General features: G+C 41.3%; 1 protein-coding gene across 1 annotated transcript; it reads right to left on the reverse strand.

The window, feature by feature from the left end:
- Nucleotides 1-751: 751 nt before the first annotated feature.
- Nucleotides 752-22982, reverse strand: LOC102294722 (myelin protein zero-like protein 2). The gene is made up of 4 exons (XM_042227849.1): nt 22718-22982; nt 6070-6239; nt 5464-5674; nt 752-3684 (listed from the first exon to the last, which is right to left on the reverse strand). The coding sequence occupies exons 1-4, from the start codon at nt 22965-22967 to the stop codon at nt 3509-3511; spliced, it is 807 nt and encodes a 268-aa protein (XP_042083783.1). The 5' UTR covers nt 22968-22982; the 3' UTR covers nt 752-3508.
- Nucleotides 22983-24495: the final 1513 nt, after the last annotated feature.

The raw sequence follows: 24495 nt of genomic DNA on the forward strand, positions 1-24495 counted from the left end.
TCTCCCGTCCTTCCCATCATGTTTCTGCTTGCCTGGCCAAATAGATTGATAGCACAGAGAGTGGTGTCATTAATTTGCCCAAAAGTGTTTTGGGTGTTGCATTCAAATTTGGTCAATGAAGATAAATAATGCTCTAGAAAGTCAAAAATCCAGGTGTACATTATGTTATTTAAACATCCACAGTTGATTATTATTATTATTATTATTATTATTATTATTATTATTGCTCTTTCTACTATGAAATATAATTATTTAACATCCCCCCTTCCATTTTTAGTTAACCCTCCTGCAGACTTGCTGACACTGTTAAAGTCTGTCACTCAGTAACTAAAGCTGGCCAGACTTTGATCGGTGCTCACAAATGGACTGCCAAACTCACACACAAACACACAGACAAATGTATAGAGTGACATATTTGTAGACATGACCAATCAGAATTCAGTAAACAAACCCAGACTGAAGTGACAAAGGCAGGTATGAGCATACTGGACCTGCAAGGAATGAAACAGTGATTCAGGACATTAATGTTTACAGGTACAACAAGTGTAAAGCTCTCTAGACGCACAATAAACACGCAGCTGTAGATAATGCATTAAAGATAATGATGCATAATAAATGCTGGATAACAAGATTACTCTCTTACATAATAGATGACATATATCAAATCACACTGAGCTCTAAGTGAAGGTCTGCATGTCCGTGTCTTTTTTTGTGCAGTGAACTGAATGTAGTCAAGAGTCAAGGGCCATGATTATTAGAAAATTCTCTTTTTTTATTATTTTCTTTAGAAAAGCTCTATAACAAATACATAGAATGACACTTTTTTAAAACAACATGATAAAATATTTCTGGCTTTATCTACAAAAGAAGAAAATAAAAATCTATAAACATAGTGCTCAATATTCAAATAGAAGTAAAAAGTCTGTCACACAAGGATGAAAGACAGGCAGCAAATTCATTTGTTAGTAGACACGATGCATTCACAGGCGCATGGAGGGGGGGAAAAAACAGGCTCTCATTTTCAAATCAAAAGGGTTTTCAGATCTGACTGTGCGCTCCCACACAACACTCAGGGCAGGTGCATGCGCAGCTGCTTGCTCATGGATCAGATATTTGGCCTTGAGAAAAAATGGCAGCAATATTTATGCTTTGTTTCTCCATTTGATATGACACATTGTACGCATCTCTGTGTACTCGAGTAGGACAAAGCTACTCCTGACCAGTACTCGCAGGCTGGCGTCACGATGGTGTGCATAACCGACTGAAATGGAAGACCTCCTGTACGTTATCTTTAATGACATTTAACTGTAAAACAAAGCCACTGTGTGAAAGATTAGCTCACAGGTACCGGAGATACTCTCCATTAAGACGATGAAAGAAAAAAGCCTCAGTGCAATAAAGATCTGCATATATGGCTGATCATCAGCAGTGGTGTCCTTCTCTTTCTATCTAAATACAGTTCACGCCAATGTCTTTAGGGAAATCGATCGCTTGGTGCAGCTGATTTTGGTATTGACTTCCTACACGTAACAAGATCCACGTGTCACCTGGGAGACAGCTACTGACTAAGAATTGTCCCCTCTTCCCTTCAGGACAGTAGCCAAGAGTTCAGGGTTACTTCCACAAACCCTGCACTTTTACTCACACATTTCTCCCCACATATGAATATTTCCGGACTCAGTCAAGTAAAACAATTCTACTTTTGTTCTGTGCTCATTCAGCCTTGTTCTAACCTCTCTGTGCTTGCTTGGAAAGTTTTCAAACTTTTAGTTTTCCTCACAGATTTGTGCAGACTGCACAATTCAACCTCAGCTGCAGCACCTTTTTAATCTGACCCCCGCTGGGCCTGATGGCGAGGTCTGCAGGTATCATCTGGCATCCCTCCGTCGAGCTTCCTGGCTGGCTCCGCTTCAGCTTCTCCTCCTCAATCTGAAGCGTCACCGCCATCATCGTCATCCGAGCTCAGGCCTTCTTCCTCGGAGGAGCTCGAGTCTTTGGTGCTGGGAGCTGAGATCATGCCGTCTGAACTGTCAATCTCTATGGAGGTCTCTGATAAGAAGAGGTGGACGGCCCTCGATGGGTGGCTGTGACAAACACGCACACAGATATGCACACGCAGGCGAACGGGGGAGACGAGCGAACACGGCACATATAGACACAACGGGATATGCATTCATGCATGATCATACATGTACACACCCACAAGTCTCACACATTGGGGGGGGCGGGGTCAAAGGACAAAGACAAGCAGACACAAACACAGCAGCAGGGACAGAGGGTTAGCATCAGATAGGAATAATCTGTCCCAAATTAAGAGGAATGGTTGGATGAACATCTCTCCCCCATGAGCTCTGATTGGGTGCAATTATTTCCTTCTTATACAACTTTTTTTTTTTTTAAGCAAGAGAGACACTTTGACTAAATCTGATCAGCGACAGCAAGAAGAACAAAACTTCCTCAACACCTTTCGCTTTCACGGTGTGACGCATTACAGTAACACTGTATTTCATAGGAAAAAACAAATAATCGTTGCACCTTTTACAGAGAGATCTGAAAACCCAAGAGAGAAGCAAAGAAAACTCCAGCGCCCAAGAAAAAAGGTGTATTTTTGACAAATTAGCTCATTGTTTGAAACAGACAGAAGGCCATTAAAATGGTTCAAAAGAAAAGAATTCAGAGCTGATCATGTTAATGTTTCTGTGTTGTTATTGAATTCATACAAAAGTGCTGGTTAAAAATGTCTGTTTCCAACAAAGCACCTCGGTTATATTACACCAGTCACAAAATCGGGCTAACGATGACACAGGATGTCAGAGAAGTACAGCAATTTCACTTCAGCAGTGGAACAAAACAAAACAGAATCGTAAACCAGCATCCTCCTGCAGCTTCACATGAACCACGGAAGACTGAATCACACAGCCAATATTAATGACTAATGAAATAACAGCTTTGTGTGGGTTTCACAATATTACCATCATGTGGTGATTAAAGGAATTCAACAGAAGCGCTTTCATTGTAGCATTGTTTCTATTGTTTGGTGAACTACTATAACAAACATGCACTGTGGTGCATTGCTATGTAGGAGTTTAAAATGCATCAGTAGGGAAGTAAGCAACAGGAATACACCATTGTTCTAAGTTTACATCAAAAGTTTACTCCAAACAGGAAGTGTGTTTGGAAGCACATTTAGTCTAACAGGAAAAGATGATGCGATTAAACAGTCCTTTCTGAGAAAGGCGCGTGGTGATTCGCAGCAGTCTGGCTAAAAGGTCAGTGTCTACTGCTTTCAGCACAAAGGCACATTTTTCATTTTATGTCTGCTTTGTAAAAGCTGGCCCTTTGATTGGTCCAAATCTGTAGGATCCAAAGACTGCAGTTGGAGAGGAAGGAAGAAAGTGAATTGTCCGATAGGAAAAGAGCTGCAGGGAGCCCTGATCCCCAGAGTTAGACTGAGAACGAGAGAGAAAGTGTGTGATTCTTCTTTTTTCTTTCACTTTTGTCTCTTTTCTTACCACGCGGTGGGGTCTTTTCGCTCTTTGCGTGGGGCCTCCTCATTCCCTTCCAGCTCCCTTTGTCTCCTCCTCTTGCATCTTCTGCAGGATGCGATGATGAGGAGGAGGATGACTATGCCGGAGATGGCGGCTGCGATGGCAAATGCCAGCAGGAGAAGTCCGGAGAAAGAGGCTGAAAGTGATAGACAGGGATATTTATTTGAAAATAAACAACACCCTCAGCTCAAAGGCACTTTAACTGTGCTTTTCCAATATGTGTCTCCTGTAAGCCGGTGTAAATACAAAAGCACTAGTAAGGCTACCAGGGCATCTTTAGAGACGACGAGGTCAGTGCGTCCACAACTTTGGTCAAAAGTGAAAGAAGTACAGCCTTTGCTTTTTGTATGTGCATTAGAGGAACTTCCTCGTGGTGCCAGTTCATTTCTGGCTGCCAGTGATCACCTGACTTTTTCTCTAGTCAGGTGATCACAATTACTTTGCAGAATTCGAGCTTGGTTTCCACAAACACTTGCCAAAACTTTGTGTTTTTCATGCTAAGACTGTAAGATTAAATTTACTTCCCCTGTTACACTACGTCAGCATTCTAGCACTCACTCAGGTCTGCATACGTGACATCTCATAGCTGCTAGCACTGCTTTGTCTCATCTTGTTGACTGATTTTTTTCTGTGTTTAAATACTGATGCATAAAACACCAATCAGTCATAACATTATGACCACTGACGGGTAAAATAAACACTGATTATCTCTTCATAGTGGCACTTGTTAGTGGGTGGGATATATTAGATGAACATTTAGTCCTTAAAGTTTATATGTGGGAAGCCGGAAAAAATTTTAGTGTGAGGATTTGAGCGAGTGCAACAAGGGCAAACTTGTGATGGCCAGATAACTGAGTCAGAGCGGAGTGTGGGGTGTTCCCAGTCTGCAGTGGTCAGTACCTATCAAAAGTGGTCCATTAAAGGAAGAGTGGTGAACCAACGACAGGGTCGTGGGAGGCCAAGGCTCACTGATGCATGTGGGGAGTGAAGGCCGGCCCGTGTGCCCTGACCAACAGACGAGCTACTGTAGCTCAAAGTGCACAAAAAGTTCATGCTGGTTCTGATAGAAAGGTGTCAGAAGACACAGAGCAGTGTAGTGTTTTGTATGTGGGGCTGCATAGCTGCGGACCAGTCAGAGTGCCCATGAAAGCACCAACAATGGGCACGTAAGCAGAACAGAACCACAGAGCAATAAAGGAAGGTGGCCTGGGCTGATGAATCACGCTTTCTTTTATATCATGTCGATGGTCTGGAGAACACCTGGCACCTGTTTTAGGCAATGTCCTGTGGGGAAACCTTGGGTTCTGCCATCCACGTGGCTGTTACTTTGACACGTACCACCTACCTAAGCATTTTTGCAGACTATGAACATACTTTTATGGAAGCAGTATTTTTTGATGACTGTGGCCTCTTTCAGCAGGGCAATGCACCAAAATGGTTGAGGAATGGTTTGAGGAGCACAACAACCAGTTTTAGGTGTTGACTTGGACTTCAAATTCTCCAGATCTTAATTCAATCGAGCATCTGTGGGATGTGCTGGACAAACAAGTCGGATACCTGGAGGCCCCACCCTAAACTTACAGGACTTCTGCTGCTAACGTCTTGGTGCTGGCTACCACAGCCTTCACCACCAGTCTCTTTTTTTCAAGGATATTATTACACTAACTTGAATTTATTTCTAATTATTTATTTATTATTATCTTTATTATGCTTTTTATTCTTATTTGATAAAATTAATATTTATTTCTTTAACATTTCTAAACTTTTCAGGTGAATTGCACATTGTGTTTTTGCTGGTTTAACTTGCGTTGCCATCAAATGTTTGACTTTCCACCAAGACATAAAATGTATAGCTAGAAACGTTGAATGAAGGATGTACGAAGGAAAATGTTGGCTGAAAATTCAAACTGCTGACCTGTTTCAACTACTCTCAGTTTAATTTCTCCATCCGGGCCATGGACATCGGGTGGGTTCTTCACTTGGCAGATGTAACTGCCGTTGTAGATGAACTTGACCTCTCGAATTATGATGGAGGCATCGCTGCCCATGATGTCACCAGCCCAGGAAATGCACTTTCTGAAGAGTCCTTCTTGTGGAAGAAATGGTTTCCTTTGGTAGTAAAATACCTGCAAGAGAAAATTGGTGGTTACATTTAGATAGGGTAATGATGGCAGGGAATAGTCAGAAGTTATCAAACTGAGTCCTCTGCTGCTGCTGCTGCTGCTGCTGGAGAGTGAAGACATTTTCTTCCAGCAAAGAAAGGAAAATAAAAGCCCAGACTTGCCCAAATCTCCCGCTTCTTACTCTGTCTATTCTCAATATCCCCACACACAAGTATACAAACACTGGCTGTCTTGAATGCTCCACAGGGAGCCAGATGACTCACCGGTTCCTCTCTTACTTGGATGAGGGGGCGGATGCTCCTTGACACAATGAGGGAGGTTTTGTGGTTTGTTCTCACTTTTTTTTGTCTTTGCAAAGACACAGACACGCACACACTCACCGACACGCACACACTCACCGACTGCCTTGGACCCCCCTTAAGTGGCCTGAAGCTCCACGTGATGACGACATCATCGGGTTTGATGGGAGACGAGCTCTCGAAGGTGCACCTCAGACGAACATCTGTGCCGTTGACCGCCTCAACCTCCTCAGATGTGTATATACGCATCCCGCTGACCTGCAGCATGCCTGCAACATGTGAGCATAAATTGCAGCAGCAGAATTAACACAGTGGGTGAGATCAATACATGCACACGCAGATGGCGGGTAAAATAATCTCTGGAATGCACAAGAAAAAAATACAACCCAATAGGTGTTGTACAAATTCACCCTCATCAGTAATTCCCTTCTTTTTGAGTACATGCAGTGTACTCAGTGACCCTGCTTCTGCCTACGCAGTGCTGCTGCAAGAAAAATCACTAAGTTGTCACTGGAAATACACAGTAGCCTATATTAGATACAGAAATCCTTCAAGTGCTAAAAGTAGGAATTTACTAACGCACAGCTACGATCAGAAATCCGCTTCATCCCATCACATTTGCTGAAAGATTTCAGATCAGGAGCCAATTCTGTGACACTTTGTGAATAATGGCCAATTTGATCACTGCGACTGAGAGAAGCCGGAAAGTGAGAGCCTGCAGTATATTAGGTGGATGTGGACCATGTCAGTCTTTACAGTACGGTGGAGCTATTAGACGAAAAATGGATGGACCTGAAGACTGGGGAGGGATATTGGCAACAATTTGGCTCCTCCATAGTATGATGGATAGAGCTGCCCAGAGTCAGCGCTGTTACACATTTACACCATGTGGAAACACACACACCTAGCATGTGGTGGGCCATGAATAGACGTGTTTAATGCTGACTTTCAGTCTGGCAGCCCATCAGTATGGCATAGGGAGCCAGACGATTATATTTTCCCTCTCCCAGAGATCACAGACTCTGACAGCAGATCCTTGATGAAGTAGTCTCCTGAGTATGTGTGTTTGTGTGAGTGCAGGTTGATATGGAAGTCTGTGTGCGGTTGTGTAGTTAAAGCCACCAGGACTATTTATAGAGAGAGCTCTATATTCTAAAAACAACAGGAGCCATGTCTAGTGTTTTTCAATACCAAGAACACAGCAGACATCCTTCTGCAGGGCTAGTAGCTGCAGTGAGCTCAGGGTAGCCCAGACTTTTCCTATTGCCATTAGCACTATCTCTACAGATTAAGCCAAACACTTGAAAAGAATCGTACGTCTGATGGAAAAGCCCTCTCTGGCCAGACTGCTCACCTCAGTGTCTCATACCTGGCCTTGATTTTATACATACTAGGTTATAGTGAAGTATTTAGTCATCAAAACATCAGAATTAAATAAGGAGACGTTATTAATCAGTTCATTAGAAAAAAAAAAAGGCTGAACAGTAATTACATCTTTGTGACAGTGTTAATTATTAAAGATGTGAATAATATATAATATAAAGATGGATTAAGCTGTCCTTTACAACGTAAACTCTCAGTTAAGTAATTTGAGGTGGCTGGTGAATATCAATATAAGGCTTCAGGCACAAAACATCAGCAGCAGCACAGAAATTAGAATAGTCTTGCAAAGCAGGCAAATTGAGCCATATTGTTACCGCTGGTTTATAATCACTGTGTGCATTAAGGCAGGAGCTTGCTGGGAAATGATCAGCGGGGGCTTAGCTCCTTGGGCAGTGTGTTTTGTTCCCTATCAGGCTGGAGAGAGTTTCCTGTGGGCCGGGATGAGACCAGGCAAACCCTCGCAGCATTAAACAGACGAGCTTCGCTCTCCCTGACAGTGCTCTAACAGCCTAATGTGTTTTAAATGAGTCTGGTGAAACCTGGGAGTGCTGCGTACGAGTGAGCAGAGCAAGGCAGAAGATACAAATCTTGAACTTTTCAGTGCTTTGTTGGATGCACTTCAGAGGCTGTAAGCCTTAATTCACCACCTTTCCACCTCTTTCCTTCCCATCACTTGGCTGTGTGTATAGGAGCATGGAATTAATGGAGAGAACTGGCTGTGTTTAGGATGTTCATTAGGTCAAGAGCATCGACACTGGCTGCATCAGCACAGCCGCTTAATGACTCCCTCTCGACGGCAGGTGTGCGGCCGTGTGCACTTCTTCAATCCTGACACTTGAGTCCAGGCCACAAGGATGTCCAAGGAAAAGACAGGGAATAGCAGAATCGAGCAGGAGTTTGGTTCAAAATGAAATATTTAAAGACCTGCTCAATTTTGAGTGCTATGACTCCCTAATTTTAAGTTATCAGTACAGATGACACCGCATGGCATGGTTTCAAATCTGCTTTGAACCGGCCATGGCGTTCCCGAGGTCTACTCTTCTAGCCTGTTTCAGTGTGAAACCAACCAGTGGCTTAATTAAAGGAAAATGAATTAGACTCAGAGCAGCAAGTCATCACATTTTAGAAAAGCATCACAAAAAAACTATAAATATTACTACCCAATGTCATGTCTGCTCATCTACATCTGAATTCCCTGTGAACGTGATATCTTCTTATTTTGACTTGTTGAACAGAAGTCATGCAGTGGGGGCGTGTTGCTATCTCCAACATACTGCGATAAAGACTCAACGTGCTGGACATCCCTGAAGAAATGTTACGCTTTGCAACTGATGGAGAGGCTCCAATTCAGAAGCGCTAAGTGACCTGATCAATCCTAACCACGAATCACTGGCTGTCCATGATCCTGTAAAGCATGTTACAGAGGCAACGAGTCATTTCAGATGTTTGCCAGCTGTTTGGTTTTCTCTCAAAGTCTAAAAGCCTTTTTGTTTATCTTAGTGGACCAGGGGTCGCCTATCCTGTCTGGAGATTTGCAGAGATGTAACTAAAAGACAGGCAGCACACTATAGATGAGCCCTCATAGCAAACAGCAATAAAAGGAGGCCTTGTTTCAAAGTTTACATCTTCTTTCTTGAAAAAGTAGGAATATACTTCAGCTTTCTATTTAAGTATTCATTTATTTGGGGGGACAGCATAATGTGCTGTTGCAACTTGAGATTATGTCGTATTAAATATTTAAGTTGGCACAACTGATCAAATGGCACTATTGTTTAGTTCTGGCATGTTAAACTAGCAATAAACTGTTTATTTTGTTGTAAGCTGCATTGATCCCCTGTGGCCATAAGATACAAAAGCACAAAACAAGACACTGAGAATATTGTGCAAATAGCTTCATTTCTTTTTAAAGGAGATGAAATATTCTTGCAAAAGCAGTGATTAAATTTTTAAATTCTACAAATGTTACACTGACAGCAGCAATAAATAATAATTAAGCTAACAAGCATCATAGTCCACTGCGGTTCCATGTGCTGGAATACAGTCCCCTGCTGAATTTGTAACTTTGCTGACTTGCAAAGAAATGAACAGTCTCTAATTTTTATGATAGTTTAAATTTAATGGCGATGGAGAGAAAACTCCAGAAGATAAAAAAACACATTACATCATTTCCATGTCATTGAGTGAAGTAAGTATTTGATTCCCAAACAAAGCATGACTTAATGCTGGGTGGAGAAACCCTTGTTGGCAAGAACAGTGGTGAGATGTTTCTTGTAGTTGGTCACCAGGTTTGCTCAGCAGGGATTTCAGTCCACTCCTCTTTACAGAAACTCTCTACATCCTTTAGGCTTCTTGGCTGCTGCTTGGCCACTAAAACTTCAGTTCAAGTCAATTAAATTTAATTTATACAGCGCCACGTCGCAACAGCAGTTCCCTCAAGGCGCTTTATATTGTAAGGTAGACCGTACAATAATACATACAGAGAAAAAACAACAATCATATAACCCGCTATGAGCAAGCACTTTGGCGACAGTGGGAAGAAAAAATTCCCTTTTAACAGGAAGAAAGCCTTCCCTCCACAGATTTTCTAAAGGAGTGAGGTCTGGAGATGTGCTAGGTCACTACATGACCTTAACGTCCATTTTTTTTTGCCTTGGTGATATATTTTGAGTCACTGTCATGCTGGAAGATCCATCCATGACTCATTTTCAGTGTTCTGGCTGAGGGAAGGAAGAGGTTGTTTTCCGAGATGTTATGGTACATGCCCCCATTCATTAGCTCCTCAGTGGAGTGAAATTAGAAAAGTATTAAGGTCTCCACTTCTGTGTTTGACTGTGGGGGTTGTGTTCTTTGGGTCATACTCAAAATCTGTCTTCTTCCAAACAAAGAAACATCTTGAGTTTAGTTTCATCTGAATACAGCACCTTCTCCCAAACCCTGTCTGAAGCACTTAGATGTTCACTGGCAAACCTAACAGGGACCTGTACATGTGCCTTCATAAACAAGTCCATTAAAGTGTAGTGTGTTATCAGTGGTGGTATTGATGTCTATTGTCCCAGCTGTCTTCAAATCATTAACACTGTTCTCCAGTGGACTTTTGAGAGGATCTACCATCTTTCTTATAATCTCAACATCTTGGATGGAGCTCCAGATTGAGGCTGATTAATGGTCATTTTATACTTCTTGCATTTCCAAATAATCTCACCAATAGTTGTCACCTTCTCACTAAGCTTCTTGCTGATGGTCAAGTAGCCCATTACAGCCTTGTGCAGGTCAACAATCTTGTCCTTTGACAGCTCTTTGGTCGTGGCCACTGTGGTGGAAAGGTTGGAACACATGCAGATGATTCTGTGACAGGTGGGCTTTATATACAAGGTCTCAAGTATCTGTAATTGACTGACTGTAATCAGTATCAGTGACATGCAAATCAATTTATAACTTTCATCTAATGTTTTTTATGGACTTTTGGTTCATATTCAGTCATGTCCAATAAAATGGAACTACTGTAAAAAAAAAATGATAGACTAAACACTTCTTTGAAAGCTTGCAAAGTTACAAATTCAGCAGGAGATGAAATAATTATTTCCTCCACTGTATTGCAATTATACGACCAGCACAGAGAAGAAGAACCAGAGAAGAAAGGGGGTACATTTCTGGTTAGAAGTCAGTACTCACAGCTAAACTCTTTTATTTTCACATCCGAGAAGTGACAGAGGACCTGGAAGATTAGCAGAGTAAAAGTGCAGTGCCTGTGCTCCTCTACCAAATTGTTTAAAAGCTTACACTGAAATGATTCACTGTGCTTCAAATGCGAGCGGAGGAAGCAGGTCCTCCGGGCCATAACACCTCATTTCACATTTCTACCCTCAACCAAGTCTATTTTCGAGTACATGAATTTAAATAAGTGTTACTAATCTCTTTTTGAGCAACAAAAAAGTACGCGCTTTCAACTGTGCCGTCCTTTTGACGCACGCAGAGCTGATTAAGAATTAAGGTTAATTAGGTCTTTTTAGAGGGAGAATGGGTATTAGCACGACGACAGCAGCGTTAGGGTTATGTACAGTGCTTCTAACAGTAATTTGTCCCCATAGCTAGAAGTGCGTGATCACTATTTAATTTGCCATTAGCAGGCTCTAATTGCTGAGGGCGACACATGCCGTTACATGAGTAAAGACATTACCAGTGTTGAACGGACCCATTTGGGGAAAGAAACAAGAAATAAGCAAGAAGCATAGGAGTGACTTATTAGTGCATAGATGGAGCTAAAGATTAGCCATGTCATTCTACACAGTTGCAGTCAGTAAGGATTAGATACGATAATGATGTTTGTTTGCTTGTATGTCCACTTGTCTCCTCCAGCATAAGTTTCTGTCCAATCTCGTTTGCTCAACTGTTTATGTCTGAACATCCTGTCCAGCCAATGCCAACCACACCCAGCACGCAGAGACAGAGAGAGGGCTTTCACAGCTTATTAAGTTGGAGCTATGTAGACTACGGAAGAGGGCATGGGAAGATTACAGGCAAATTGATTTGTCCTATTTGTGTTTGTGTGCAACTTGCTACTTTTTTCTTTTATTTGTGTGATATTTTTTTTTGCATTTTTTTTTTACTCTTTGAAAAACTTTCATGTAAAAAGTTTTATCTAGAAAGAGTTGGATTCCTTTCTAGAAGGAAACAAATTAAATTGTCAGGATGACAAGAAAACACAATCTTTTCAAAAATCCCACAACCTTTTTTTTCTAATTGGAAATATTAAATACTGTGAAGCATCTGAATGACATCAATAATTAAAAAAGACCAAATTAGAGTCTTTGTGTGAAATGCGTCTGTTTGATTGCTTAAACCCGACGCCGTTACAGTTTAAATGAAAGACTTTCCCACATGGGATTTCCCGCCAGGTCAAAGTCTTATCTCTCCCAGACTTCTGGAGAAAGTGCGTATGTGCATGCGTGTGTCCTTGTGCATATTTTTGTTGATGTAAACGTCAGCTGTTCGTGTTCCTGAACCAATACAGTATCGGATACAGCTAGGATCATAAAATATTGTCTTTCGTTGTTGAGTGGATATCGACCTGTGTGCGTTCGCTGGGTTAAGCCCAAGGGCCCATCTGTTGGCACAAGTCCACATGCACCCACACACACACACACACACACACACACACACACACACACACACACACACATTCACACACACGCTTCATTAGCTGTACTGGTGTTGGCGCAAGTCCAGAATATCTATCAATATCCCTTATATATCACAATAAAATGAACTTGCTGAACCTTTAATGCACTTTATTCTACCTGTCAACACTGCTCAGTACAAACTGCTCTGGCCCACTGTTCTGTCTGCAGCCAGAGAGGGTAAGTACTTTCATCTACTGTAATAATAATCTAACAGAGTCCTCATGACTGTGATTGGTTTTGCTTGGCTTGGCGGTCATCCCATGACTCTATGAAGCCTTGCAAAGACACAGAAATTATTAAGTACTTTCTGACCTTCATGTATGTATTTCAACTGGTGGCAGTGAGTGCAGGCAGGTTTATAAGTGCACAGCCTCTTTCAAGGACGCTTCAGTGTTGCTTTTAATCTCACACTGCCAGACATGCAGGTATGTGTGGAATGAAGCAGTTGGCAGGAATCACTTTTATTCTTATTATTCTTATTAAAAGCTTAAAAATATTCTGGTTTTGGTATTCTAAAACTTTCTTTTGTGCGTGGTAGTGCACTGGTTGTTCCGGGTGCTATGCAGAGGTTAGCAGGCCTATTTCTACTTGAAGCTGTCTGCTGTCACTTAGAAGCAGCGCCCAGAATGTGTGGAGCAACCAGAGTGTGGGGTCTCTTCATGTTTCCACTTTCATTTGGCCCCAGCTGTGAAAAAGACCAAAGTCATAACATAGCAAGAACTAAAGGGTGAAAAACTTCAATAATTGTCCTTTGTGGTCAATATTTGAGGCTCCTGTGTCTCCTTTGTTGACCTTTCTGACCTTTTAAAACCAATTTAAAACAGTCAGAATTTCAGAAGTTACTGCAGTTTGAGCCTTAACACAATCCGTCTCGTTACATAAACAGGGTTCCTTAGCAACCATTAGTCACTAAGGAAGGAAAAAACTGAGGACTTTTTATCAGTACTTCCCTAATAACTCCTGAGCCAAGGCTATAGAATCAAAAAGGATTATTGACTAAAGAACCATCTGGGAGAAACTATCTCCGTAGTTAATGACTACTGCATAATAATCTGTGATTCTGACTCCCCATTTTCATCTTAAAACGACAATATGTACTTTTTCATTACAGATTACATTTTTTTTTAATTATTCTTTTTGTGTTCTTCTTGTATTCTTTTCAAGCTGTTGATTCACATTTAATCAAGTAACTATGAAATAATGAAGCCCTACCGAGTAAATACTGAGGAACCAGCAAATATGAAGTTTCACTTTAGTTGAAAAAGTTAATTAGATTATCCCGAGGAAATAAGGACGCACTGAGAGTGACGCATCACTGATCTGTTCCCAGGCTGGATTTTTTCGTTAGTTACCAAAGTTATTTACATTTTTTTTTACCCTTGGAAGATAAAACTGAAGTGTTTTTATTATCCAGTTTAAAAAAATACCATCTCATAGAGTTCTGTCAAGGATGCAAATCACGTCCTGCACAACATATTCTTCACTCACTTGCTTTCCTACTTCGTCAGCTGACCTTTCTCCCACTCGTCGGTAAACCTTAGCTAACCAAGAGGCAGGCAAACAAACTAAGACCTCTGCTGACTGCAATATTTTGCTTCGGTTACCAACAGCTGTACTTCCACAGCTTAAACATTTCCAGGCCGTTCTGGGTGTGTTTCACGCTGCAGAAAGGCCATGCTGCGTGGTATACAGAGCTCTTATCACAGCTCCTCAGCAAACCTTCTCTGTTGGGCTTTGGGGTTTGTTGATGCAGTTGCTCATAAATATGCATCTTTCTAAAGCAAGGGGAACAGAGCTAGTTTAAAAACAGAAGACACCATTGATTAGATGGTAAAGTATATCCACTAAAGTATATCCAGGCAGCTGTGAGTCACTGTGTAAGTGGTATTTTCTGCCAACCTGCGTTACAATTTGCAAAGAGGACGTTAGGTCATATAGGGAGGCAACACTGCAGGAGAAATCGAGCAGCTGACACAACTCTCCGAATCAGGAAATTGGTTTCATTACATTATTTCCTTGTTGTGCGTGTTTGTGCCTTTCCTCTCCTCATTACGGCTCAGAAACAAAACGGAGCACCGGAGGAAACCTGATTCTCTGTTACGCCGGTTTTGGAGGAAACACTTAGGACAGGAGCAAACACACAAAGAGCTCAGTGGATTACAAAGAGCCTCTTCTCTTCTTTGTAAGATGTTTCACAAGCCCAGGTTAGTTTTCCCTGGTTTTAACAAGGCCTCGCTTTCATGAGGGGCTGGACTGAGGGCTGGGAATAGCAGGTTCAGGTAACAGTGTGTTCACAGAGGAGGGGGACACAGAGTTGAGTGTTGACTGGTGTAATGGGAGGGAACCCCTGAATGAACACAACTTTGTTTGAGATACTGACATGTATGCTTTCTTTATACAATTCAGTTTTATTTATATAGGCCAAAATCACAACAGTGGCCTCAAGGTGCTTTATATGGTAACCCCTTCAATCAAATAACCCCCCTATGAGCAAGCATTCGGTGACAGTGAGAAGGAAAAACTCCTTTTAACAGGAAGAAACCTCCAGCAAAATCAGGCTCAGGGAGGGGCAGCAATGTGCCAAAACACGATGGGGGGTGAAGACAAAAGACACGCTGTAAAAAAAGAGTCAGAGGTTAATACGAATTTCCATTCACTCATGAACGTCTGGCCTTAAGTGATCTTTCTACTTTGTACTGTTTTACAAAAGTTACGGCAGCCCTGAGAGTTCAAACGCACTGCAACTTGAGAAAACCAGCAAATGCGGCTCACAAAGCTCACACAACTCAACAGAATTTGAACATAAAACAACAGAAGAAGAATTACAAATGAGTGTGTTTTGGGGAAAACAATAATGAGAGAGACCAGCTCCATCAGTAACCCCCCCCACCCCTTCACCCCCACCCCACCCCAAAGAGCAGAGGATTTGTCCGTGTTGTGAGGCAGAAAAATATGCAAGGTACGGTGTGTTTTAATCACACGGTCCATATAATCATATATTAAATGCTTCCTGTTAGCTGTTTCCTGCCTGACACTTCCAAAGCTGTTCAGTCACATTCATTTCTCCCCCAAAAAACGTTCATATTTGTGTATCAAACTGTCACACAGACCTGTTCCATTCAGGTGTCCACACCTTTGGCCATGCTGTGTTAAGACATGAGGTGACTTTGAGGTGTCTCTTTTCTCCCGTCTATATTTAGGTCTGAAAATTGAACCCAATGCTGAACCGCTTGGTGTCATTCTTTCTAGTAACCACCAGGGGGCTGCACCAAAGGGACAGCGCAGAAGTCAATGAAAAAATGGCCCTACATCTCTCCTGATTTATGACCTTTCCTAAGGGGGTTATGATCTCAGTCACTACTGGACTGAGGGTGTCAGGTCTTTTTTAAAGACAGCATGCTGCTCAGTTAGTTAATTATGGTCCCATTTACTGTGAAATTGCTAATAAAGCTGGGTGTGCTATAGGGCTTGGCTTCTTTGAAAATGACAAGTTACATGAACACTCAGCATCCTATACTTTGAAAAAAATAGTTTAATGGCCAAAATGTTCAACTTAAAGCTTTATAAATTGCAATAAAACCCAGTAGTTACTGTTTTGTTGGTGTGGTCTATTCTTTGCATACAGTCTATGACACTGCCGCTTATTCCAAATAAAGCTGAAATGTAAAAATTAATTATTAACAAGACATGACAAGCTAAAAGCTTTGATTAATTTGCTTTGGAAAGCTGTTCCTTGTTTATAGGAAGACAAAGAAAAATATTTCTCCCAATAAAACAAGTCACAAATTTTGTCACTGCAATTTCTTTCTTATTGTGATTTGAACTCTTTAGACATGAACTATGCACAGCTAATGTGTCTGAGTACACTTAAAGGTCATTCCAAGCAGGGACCAAGCATCAATCTCTTTTTGAACACTTTCTTCCTCGTCTTTTTTCTCCCACTCCCCCTACTTCCTCCTGGCCAATTGTAATTCATCAGGCGACGGTGTTCAGAGGAAACGCGAAGTGGGTGAGTGAGGATAAGAGTTTAATCCATCAAACCTCTTCCACTCCCACCTCGCGGCTGACTCAGCTCCTCTTCGGGATTACAAACTCCTGAGGGGTTGGGGGGGCGAGGGGGGTCCAATGAGCGCACTTCGATCCAGCTCACCCACAGCCCTCAGGCTTCTCTTGGACCGACAGTTCAACCCTCAATAGACAGCCTCACATATTTACTATGCAGCAAAAAAGATGTAGGTTTTGCGTGGTATGAGTCAGACTGGATGTGGTCTTGCTGTGGCTTTCACCTGTGCCCCCCCCCCCCCCGCCTCCCCGAGCAGATAAATAAGTGAGGCAGTGACAATTTATACACAGATCAGAGACCAAAGTGTGGAGGAGGTGCAGGCCTTTGCTCTCAGCTGGCTGCCTTAAAGGGGAACGGGCCAATTTTACAAATAGAGATCGCTTTACTTCAGAGAAAGGAAAGAGCTACTCTGTGAAAAGAGTTACATAACATGGTCTGGCTCTGTCTGGCTTTTTAGAAGGAATACTATGTAACTCAAGATGGAGGAAACAAAACATGGTTCCTGTAAAATGGAAAGTTGGATTTTAGACACGCTTGCTTAGTTCTAATGCTGGTTTGTTTGTCTCATTGCATTTAATCAAAGATTCATGTTCACTGTTTCTTTTTTGTGAACAAGCACACAGACAAAAGTAGCTATTTCATAAAAAACTAATTGTATCAGTTACAGTGTTTCGATTTTTACTCAGAATTCACTGAAGAAGCTAAAGTTGAAATCCTAAAGGCGAAGGGTCTTTTTCTCTGGTATCACTTTTACACAGAGGTTGTGTTTTCAGATACTTTTTGGGCAGTTTTAAGGAAAAGTAACGTCTGAATTCTGTCTCCACACTGAATCTGTGCATCTCTTTACATTCTGCCTCGACTTAGAGCTCAGGATGACACAGTGTCTTCCAGTGATTCAGCTCATGTGATGTTGTGGACTGATACTGTGAGGTCGTTTCACAGACTGTGTGGCTCTACTGTTGCAAAAGGTTTTAGAATTAGGAATTATACGCTGTCATCTGTTCAGCAGAAGTTACAAAGTTTGCAGGAATCCCATTTTTCTCTCCAGTGGGATTTCAGCCTATCATGGGTAGTCCAAGTTTCAGACTTGGGGTGAAGTTGAAAAATGTTGGAAAACAGGGTCTAAAAAAGTGGGGCCAAATCCTCCCACATGAGTCCTTTACCTCCTTTTATCATTTTCCTTCTCATTCATTTAAATTGTGATTACAGCACAAAAGCTTGCAGCTGCTTTTGTATACACTGAAAAAATTTGCAGCCAACACATGAAAGTCAGAAGCTAAACAATGGAAAGGAAAATAAGGCAAAGTAACTCTCTCAGCTGGTGAAATACTATCGTCATGACCACAGTTATAAGTTTAGTACTTCCTAATTCGTTTTTCTTAAATTTCATTTGGACTTTTCGTTTCTAATTCAGTTTAGCTTCAGTTAGTCTCCAAAGTTCATTTTCTTCATTCAGTTACATTTTTATTGTTTGAAAATGTTTAGTTTTTAATACTTTCAGTCTTTTTAATTATTATTGAAGTCAATTCAGTTCAATTCAATTTCTTTTATACAGCTCTAAATCACAGCAGCATCCTCAAGGTGCTTAAAGACCCTGCAATAATACAACAGAGAAAACCCCAAAAATCATATGAATCCCTATGAGCAAGTGATTTGGTGACAGTGGGACGGAAAAACTCCCCTTTAACAGGAAGAAACCTCCAACAGCACCAGGATCAGGGAGAGGCGGCGATCTGCCGAGACCGGTTAGGGTGAGGTGGGGTGGGGTGCATGACATATGTCAGGGAAGATTCAGGAAAATCAGCGCAGGCATTACAGTAAAGTCACAGCAGTTTTATTTTTGAAAGCAGCTGACGCTCTGTCTTCTAGCTCCTACACTCTCTTTTTTTTTTTTTTTCTTTTATGTAGAAACCTTTTATTTTCTGAGACTCCATGCTTATTTATGCATGCACAGTGCCATAAAATTGAAATATTTGGTAAGATTTTGGCCTCATTTTATTCACACAATTCCCTTGGACTATATTTACTGGATGAACAAAGCATTTTCACTCAGATACATTTTTTTTTATTAATATTATTTTTTTGTGTGTGTGTTTATTGAGATCCCACACTCTCAATAAACACTTCAATCAGCGCCTCATCGGGCAAGTTGTTAAAATACTTTTACCAAACCAGCAGACGGGTCATTCTGCTCCAGTTTGTATTAAATTGTTATGGTACAAAGTTTGAACGTTTATAATGATTGCTCTAAAACTATAACTTCATATATTAAATACTTTTGAAGATTTTTTTTTTTTTTAAATGTTGGTCTACCTACTTTTTTGCACATTGAAATCTGAGAACATGAATATCTTGTAAAGTATTAAAGGTAACAGCCTGAAATTCTCCCAGGTCTTTATTACAATCAAAATGAATCTGTAATTTGGGACAGATACAATAAAAAAATGTCTGAGTATTGGCTAGTTCAAATATTGTTATAAGGTCCAGCACTCCCAGAAAGTCACATATTTGATCACACACTAATAAGAAAAAAAAAAAGTTTCCAGATGGTAGGCCTACTGGAATTATAACTCACAAAATCATTTTTCTTAAATATATGTATAATTCTTCATGTTAAAACCTGGCTATCACCATCTCAAATCAGGAAATTATTGGATGTTTTTTGCTCAATTAGGTATTATTTGAATTAACTTAATGTAATTTTTGAAATATGGTTTGAATTTTTAGCTTATTTTTAGTTAACTATAGTCACCTTGGTCACTACTCCTCTGTTGAGTCAAAAAACGGTTCAACTTAACAATAACTTAAGTGACAAAAATTCTCAAGGTCCTCCTCCCCGCAGATAAGATGACTATGAAAGAGCTGCTGATATTCTGTGGAAACCGTCGAGCTATGTCATGCTGTAAACGTACTGGGGTGGGTCGTTTGAACTTGTACATGTGCGTGTTTAAAGTAACTCTAAACATCTTTGGGAATGATTGGCCAGCCAACAACTGAGTGCATGTAAGAAAAGTGACTACACAAGCCAAAAAGCCACTCTCACAAACATACGGGCTTTGCATTTGCATGAGACGCAGCGACTCAAATGCTCCCTGCACCCAGATAAAGGCATTTCAAACCCCTGCTTCCATCTGGAGCCGAGCACAGTCTCTTGACATAAGTGTGGGGAGCACCTTGCCGTCATTGTCAGATATTTTTCACATGGGGCTCTAAACCCTCTGTGTTGGGATTGGTGCACCCTTGCATACAAGGCATTCGTCACTGTCAACTTAACACGGCCCTCTAAGGTAATTCCAACGCACCACAAAGGCCAGGCGTCCCTCTAGGTATGTCAACACAGCAAGGCAAGTCAAAAAAAAACACAGTCACACTTTGTTATGTTGACCTATTATTAACATTGTTGTGGTGAGATTAGAGACCCGCTGGCAGGGAGATAACTGCTACATCCCAGTCAACAGAGCCTAAAGAAGCTGCTCCTTTACTGTCAACAAGGCAGAGCTAAGAAAAAGCTTAAACAATCACCGTTTATACAGTGGCCTGGAAAGTCGCAATCGTCAGCAGCCATTTGTTCGCATGTCTGTGCGTCTGTATGTGTGTTAAACCTGTAAGTCGGGACAGGCTGACACGCATTAGTCAGCGTTTCATGCGTCGAGGATCATGTTTAAGAAAGAAAGGAACAATTGAAACAAAGCGAGAACAACAGAAACAAAAAGAGACGTACAGTAAGCAGAAGGGGATGGAAAAAATGTTCAGTTGGCTGTCTTTATTTGGATGATGAAAAGGAAAAATGAGAGAAATCTGGTCTAAGTGTTTGTTTTTGCTCTGTTTTTCTTCTTCTCAGCTGGCAGCGAGTACATGTAACTGAGTTATTGCTCTGCTGGCTTTGAAGCTAAGTGGTCAGACGTGGGGGAGAAAAAATATGCCCGAACTCAAACCCCCACTTTCATAACAAATGGATGAATAATGCAAAAGTACTGAACAATTTAAACAGGCCCTGTCTATTCGCTGTGACATGTCTTACAAATTGGAAAATTCCAGAGGAAGTCTGGTCACTGTAAGATTACGGTTCAAATCCCGCTTTCTCCTTTAAGACATTTAATCAGCACAAAAGAAGAGAGTAATGTGGGGCTTTTAAGAAATGGCATGCCAAACCGCTACTGCTACAGATAACAACAGCAACTGCTGTTATTTTCACTTCATTTCCTGTTTCCTGTATTTATGTATATCATTAACTATTTTATTTCTTTATAAAAGAAAAAAAAGTCTGTTGAAAAATGTGTTTCAATTGATGCTGGATTACCTCCAAGAGGCCTGTGCTGCAGGTCAAACAGACTGCAGTTTAACACTTTGATTTGACAGCTTTCAGGGGAAAAAGCTCTTTGTGTTTAAACTCCTGTGTTTTTATTCAGTTTGAATCTACTCTAACACCCTCCACCTCCATCACGAAGCAGGAAAACACAAGAGCTTTCCACAAAGCACAAATGCACTACTGAAATAAAAATGTATCCAAATTTGATAAGGATCACACTAGCTGAAGAAAATGAGCAACAAAAGAAACCCCATTGCTCTTAAATATGTCTTGATTTAAATATGATTTACTGAACTTAAAAATAAGAAATCCTGCCAACACACACTTTTCAAAAAACACACACAGCAGGAGTTCATTACGGTTTTCTGAGCCGTGAAGGATTTTTAACACTTGGTGACGGTGATGTTTAGCAGCAGCAGTGTGATTGTTCTCTTTGTTTCATCCTAAATCCCATAAAACTGACTTTTCTGTTTGCAGCAAGTCTACAAATGAATACAAACTGGCTTTGATCGCACGGTGACAGGCTTTTGCAGTCGAGAGAAACATCCCATTTATTTTGCATAGAGGGCTGCATATTTTATACCCTACATGGCTCACAAAAATGTTGCGCTGGCTTGTTTTGTCATGCCTGCCCTTTTTTTTTTATCAATAAAGCCAAAGGCAATGGTAGTGATTACAGCACAAAACGCTCGAGAACTGAGGTGCTGCTGAGCTGTAATCAGTCCCAACATGCTCCTCTTCATCCACATGCTGTTATTTGAGGATCCGTTCCTCTGCATCCACGCGTCCTCCTGCTCCGTCAGTGTCAGCCTGTGCTGTGACTGATCTGCAGGCACATGCTCATTGTAAACATAAGCAGCTTGCCACTACAGTGAATCCCTACATGGTGCTTTGGCAGTGGATGGACATGTTCAATCAATATAATCCACTTAACCGGGATGGACAGAGATTACTTCAAGGTTAAAGCAACCTGGCTTCTTGTGAATGAATTGCCACTGATTGATGGGCCAACTGATGCTATTAAAACATGTTCCATTAGTCGTGCCAAAGCAGTGATTAGATGTTGGCTGGAACTTTTTTTAGAGGTGGATAAGATCTATGATTGTTCATTTCCCTGCGCATCTGACAAGTTGTTATGATCCAAATTACATATCCTGAACACCAGCCCCCCTTCTCTTACGCCCCCTCTCTTAACGGAAAGCAGGTGGACTTATCTGAGGCCAGCGGGCCACTTCACAGTCTCTGTGAATGTAAGCACGTTAATAGACAGGAAAGGAGTTTGCATGAAACCACAAACACAATGGGTTCAATGTCGGTAATTGCTATTAAACCATTATCTTGTCTGGAATGGGCCCCACTATGGGTATTGTAAAGCCTTTACAGGAATTCTTAAGTGACCCACCCAGTGCCACTGTGCCAAGTTCCCCACTTCCCAGTGACGCAAAACACCGGTCTGAGATGGAGGTTAAAGGTCCCTGGGGAGCTTTAAGTAAAAGCCAGGCAATCAGCGTTTTTACTCTGAAGCTGTTATTATTGGAAGCTCTCTTTAAGGGTCAACCCAGATATGTGACACTGTGTAAACTTTTGGAAAGCACAGACACAAAAATATACGCGCAAAATGCCAGATAAACCAGGCGTAAGTGTCCTGGTATGAATATAAAACAGCGTGTTATTGGATAACTTTTAAAATATTAACATACATTTTTTTAAAAACATAAAAAAATAAATAAATTTATATATCACAAAAAATATGTCAAACGGCAACTCACATTAAACCAAAATCACCGTTTCACTCAAATGAGCGGCTCTCACCTGACGCTGCGAGTCCAGACAGGACGGTGAACACATAGAGCCCCTTTACGCACATTGGATGGGCGGTAAGAAAGCGACCGGTGGCGGTCAACCGAACCACAGAGACGCGATACAAAACTGTGGAAGCCTTCTGGAGAGGGATTGAATCGTGAAGTCGCGGTGATTCCTCGCCTGCTCCTCGTCTCCCAAAGACGCGTCCCAACTGGCCACTGCCCCCTCGCAGTTCATTTTTAGCACCCTCCCTCCACATTTTCGGGCGGAGTAAAAGTCATCCACTTTCCTCGCCGCCCTCTTATCTCCTTTTCACATGTAAAACTTAGAGACGGAGAATTCTTGATGGTCATCCAACCTATTCTACTGCTAGAGGCTTGATGCCACGTGTGGACTCTTGCGTAAAAATTTAACCTGGAGGCCAAATCAGTATTAAAGAGTTTATGGAAATGTACTAGTTCTTTTAAAGCATTATTATATTCTCGTGTTATATGATGTAATGTGTTATCATTAAATGAAACAGCAAAAGCATGTATTTATTTATTTACATGCATCTACATTTTCTTTAACGTGTACTTATTTAGTATTTTACTTGTTTTTTATTTTGTGTATAATAGAGACAACAGACGCATTTAAGAACAGTCTGGATGTGATATATAGAATTTCCACATATTGAAGCTACTGTAACCGTGATATTAAATTGTAGCTTTCAAACTAATTTGATAGTTTATTCTTTACATGCTACAAATATGATTTTAATATCAAAGTGAATTACATTGACTTCTAAAACCAAACTTACTTGAACGGCTGCGCTCATGAAACAGGAGGATGTTACTGTGATGCTTCTTGTTGACCAGCAGAGGTGTGTGCGCAGTTTACTGCCTTGAACCACTTGGGGGCAGAGCCGCACTTTGATGTGAACACACTGGCTCTGTAGGTCCAGTCAGAAGCCAGTGAGGAAGACTGGTTTTCAGATCTCCTCCTTTTTTATTGCTCAGATGCCAACATGTTCTGTTGCATTTTGACTTACAGACGTAAGTTTGCATGATGTGAATGAAACTGATACAGTGGGAATACAAGTTGATTAGTAAAGTGAGGAATGGTGGTGACCCAGGAGAAGGTAAGGAATCTGCTCGCCGGCTGGGCCGATCTCTGTGGAGCCTGCATGTTCTGCCTGTGCCTTTCTCTGGGTCCTCTGGTTTCCCCTCACAGCACAAAGACATACATGTTAGGTAAACTGTGATGGATGCTAAGTGTAGACGTGAGAGTCCATAGCTGGATTGTCTGTTTTTTGATGAACACGGTGACCTGTCCAAGGTGCCATGGTCTACTCTACATCTGTATAGGTTGAGCCCCCTGCTACCATAGCTGGTTAAGCTAGGCCAAGTTATCTAAAAATAGATGTACATGCAGTGATACTGCCTTTTGTATTACTTGTTCTTTGTATTTGTACTACTTTTTAAACACTTAGTTTATTATACATTTTTGCCAATAGTTGCTAAACACATCTGTTCTGTGTCTTGACTGCAGACAGGCGGGTGAGGTGAGTGGAGCAGATGTGTTGCAGACACACAAATACAAATGGACACGTTGAAGGCACTCGATAGGGGCTCTAAACAGCGATGTCTCTATGCACTCGACTCATGAGCTGATCACCTAAGTCACATTTGAAACCCGGTAGTGAACAGTCACACTGTTTAAGGGTTTATTCATAGTTAACACACATTCTAAAGCCATAGTTATTAAAATGCTTTTTCAGTGCCAGGGTCTCGACGTCTGTCTCCTCC

Source organism: Haplochromis burtoni, unplaced genomic scaffold, assembly GCF_018398535.1.
Source record: "Haplochromis burtoni strain Fernald_Lab_line unplaced genomic scaffold, NCSU_Asbu1 Contig_284, whole genome shotgun sequence".
Classification (NCBI taxonomy): Eukaryota; Metazoa; Chordata; class Actinopteri; order Cichliformes; family Cichlidae; genus Haplochromis; species Haplochromis burtoni.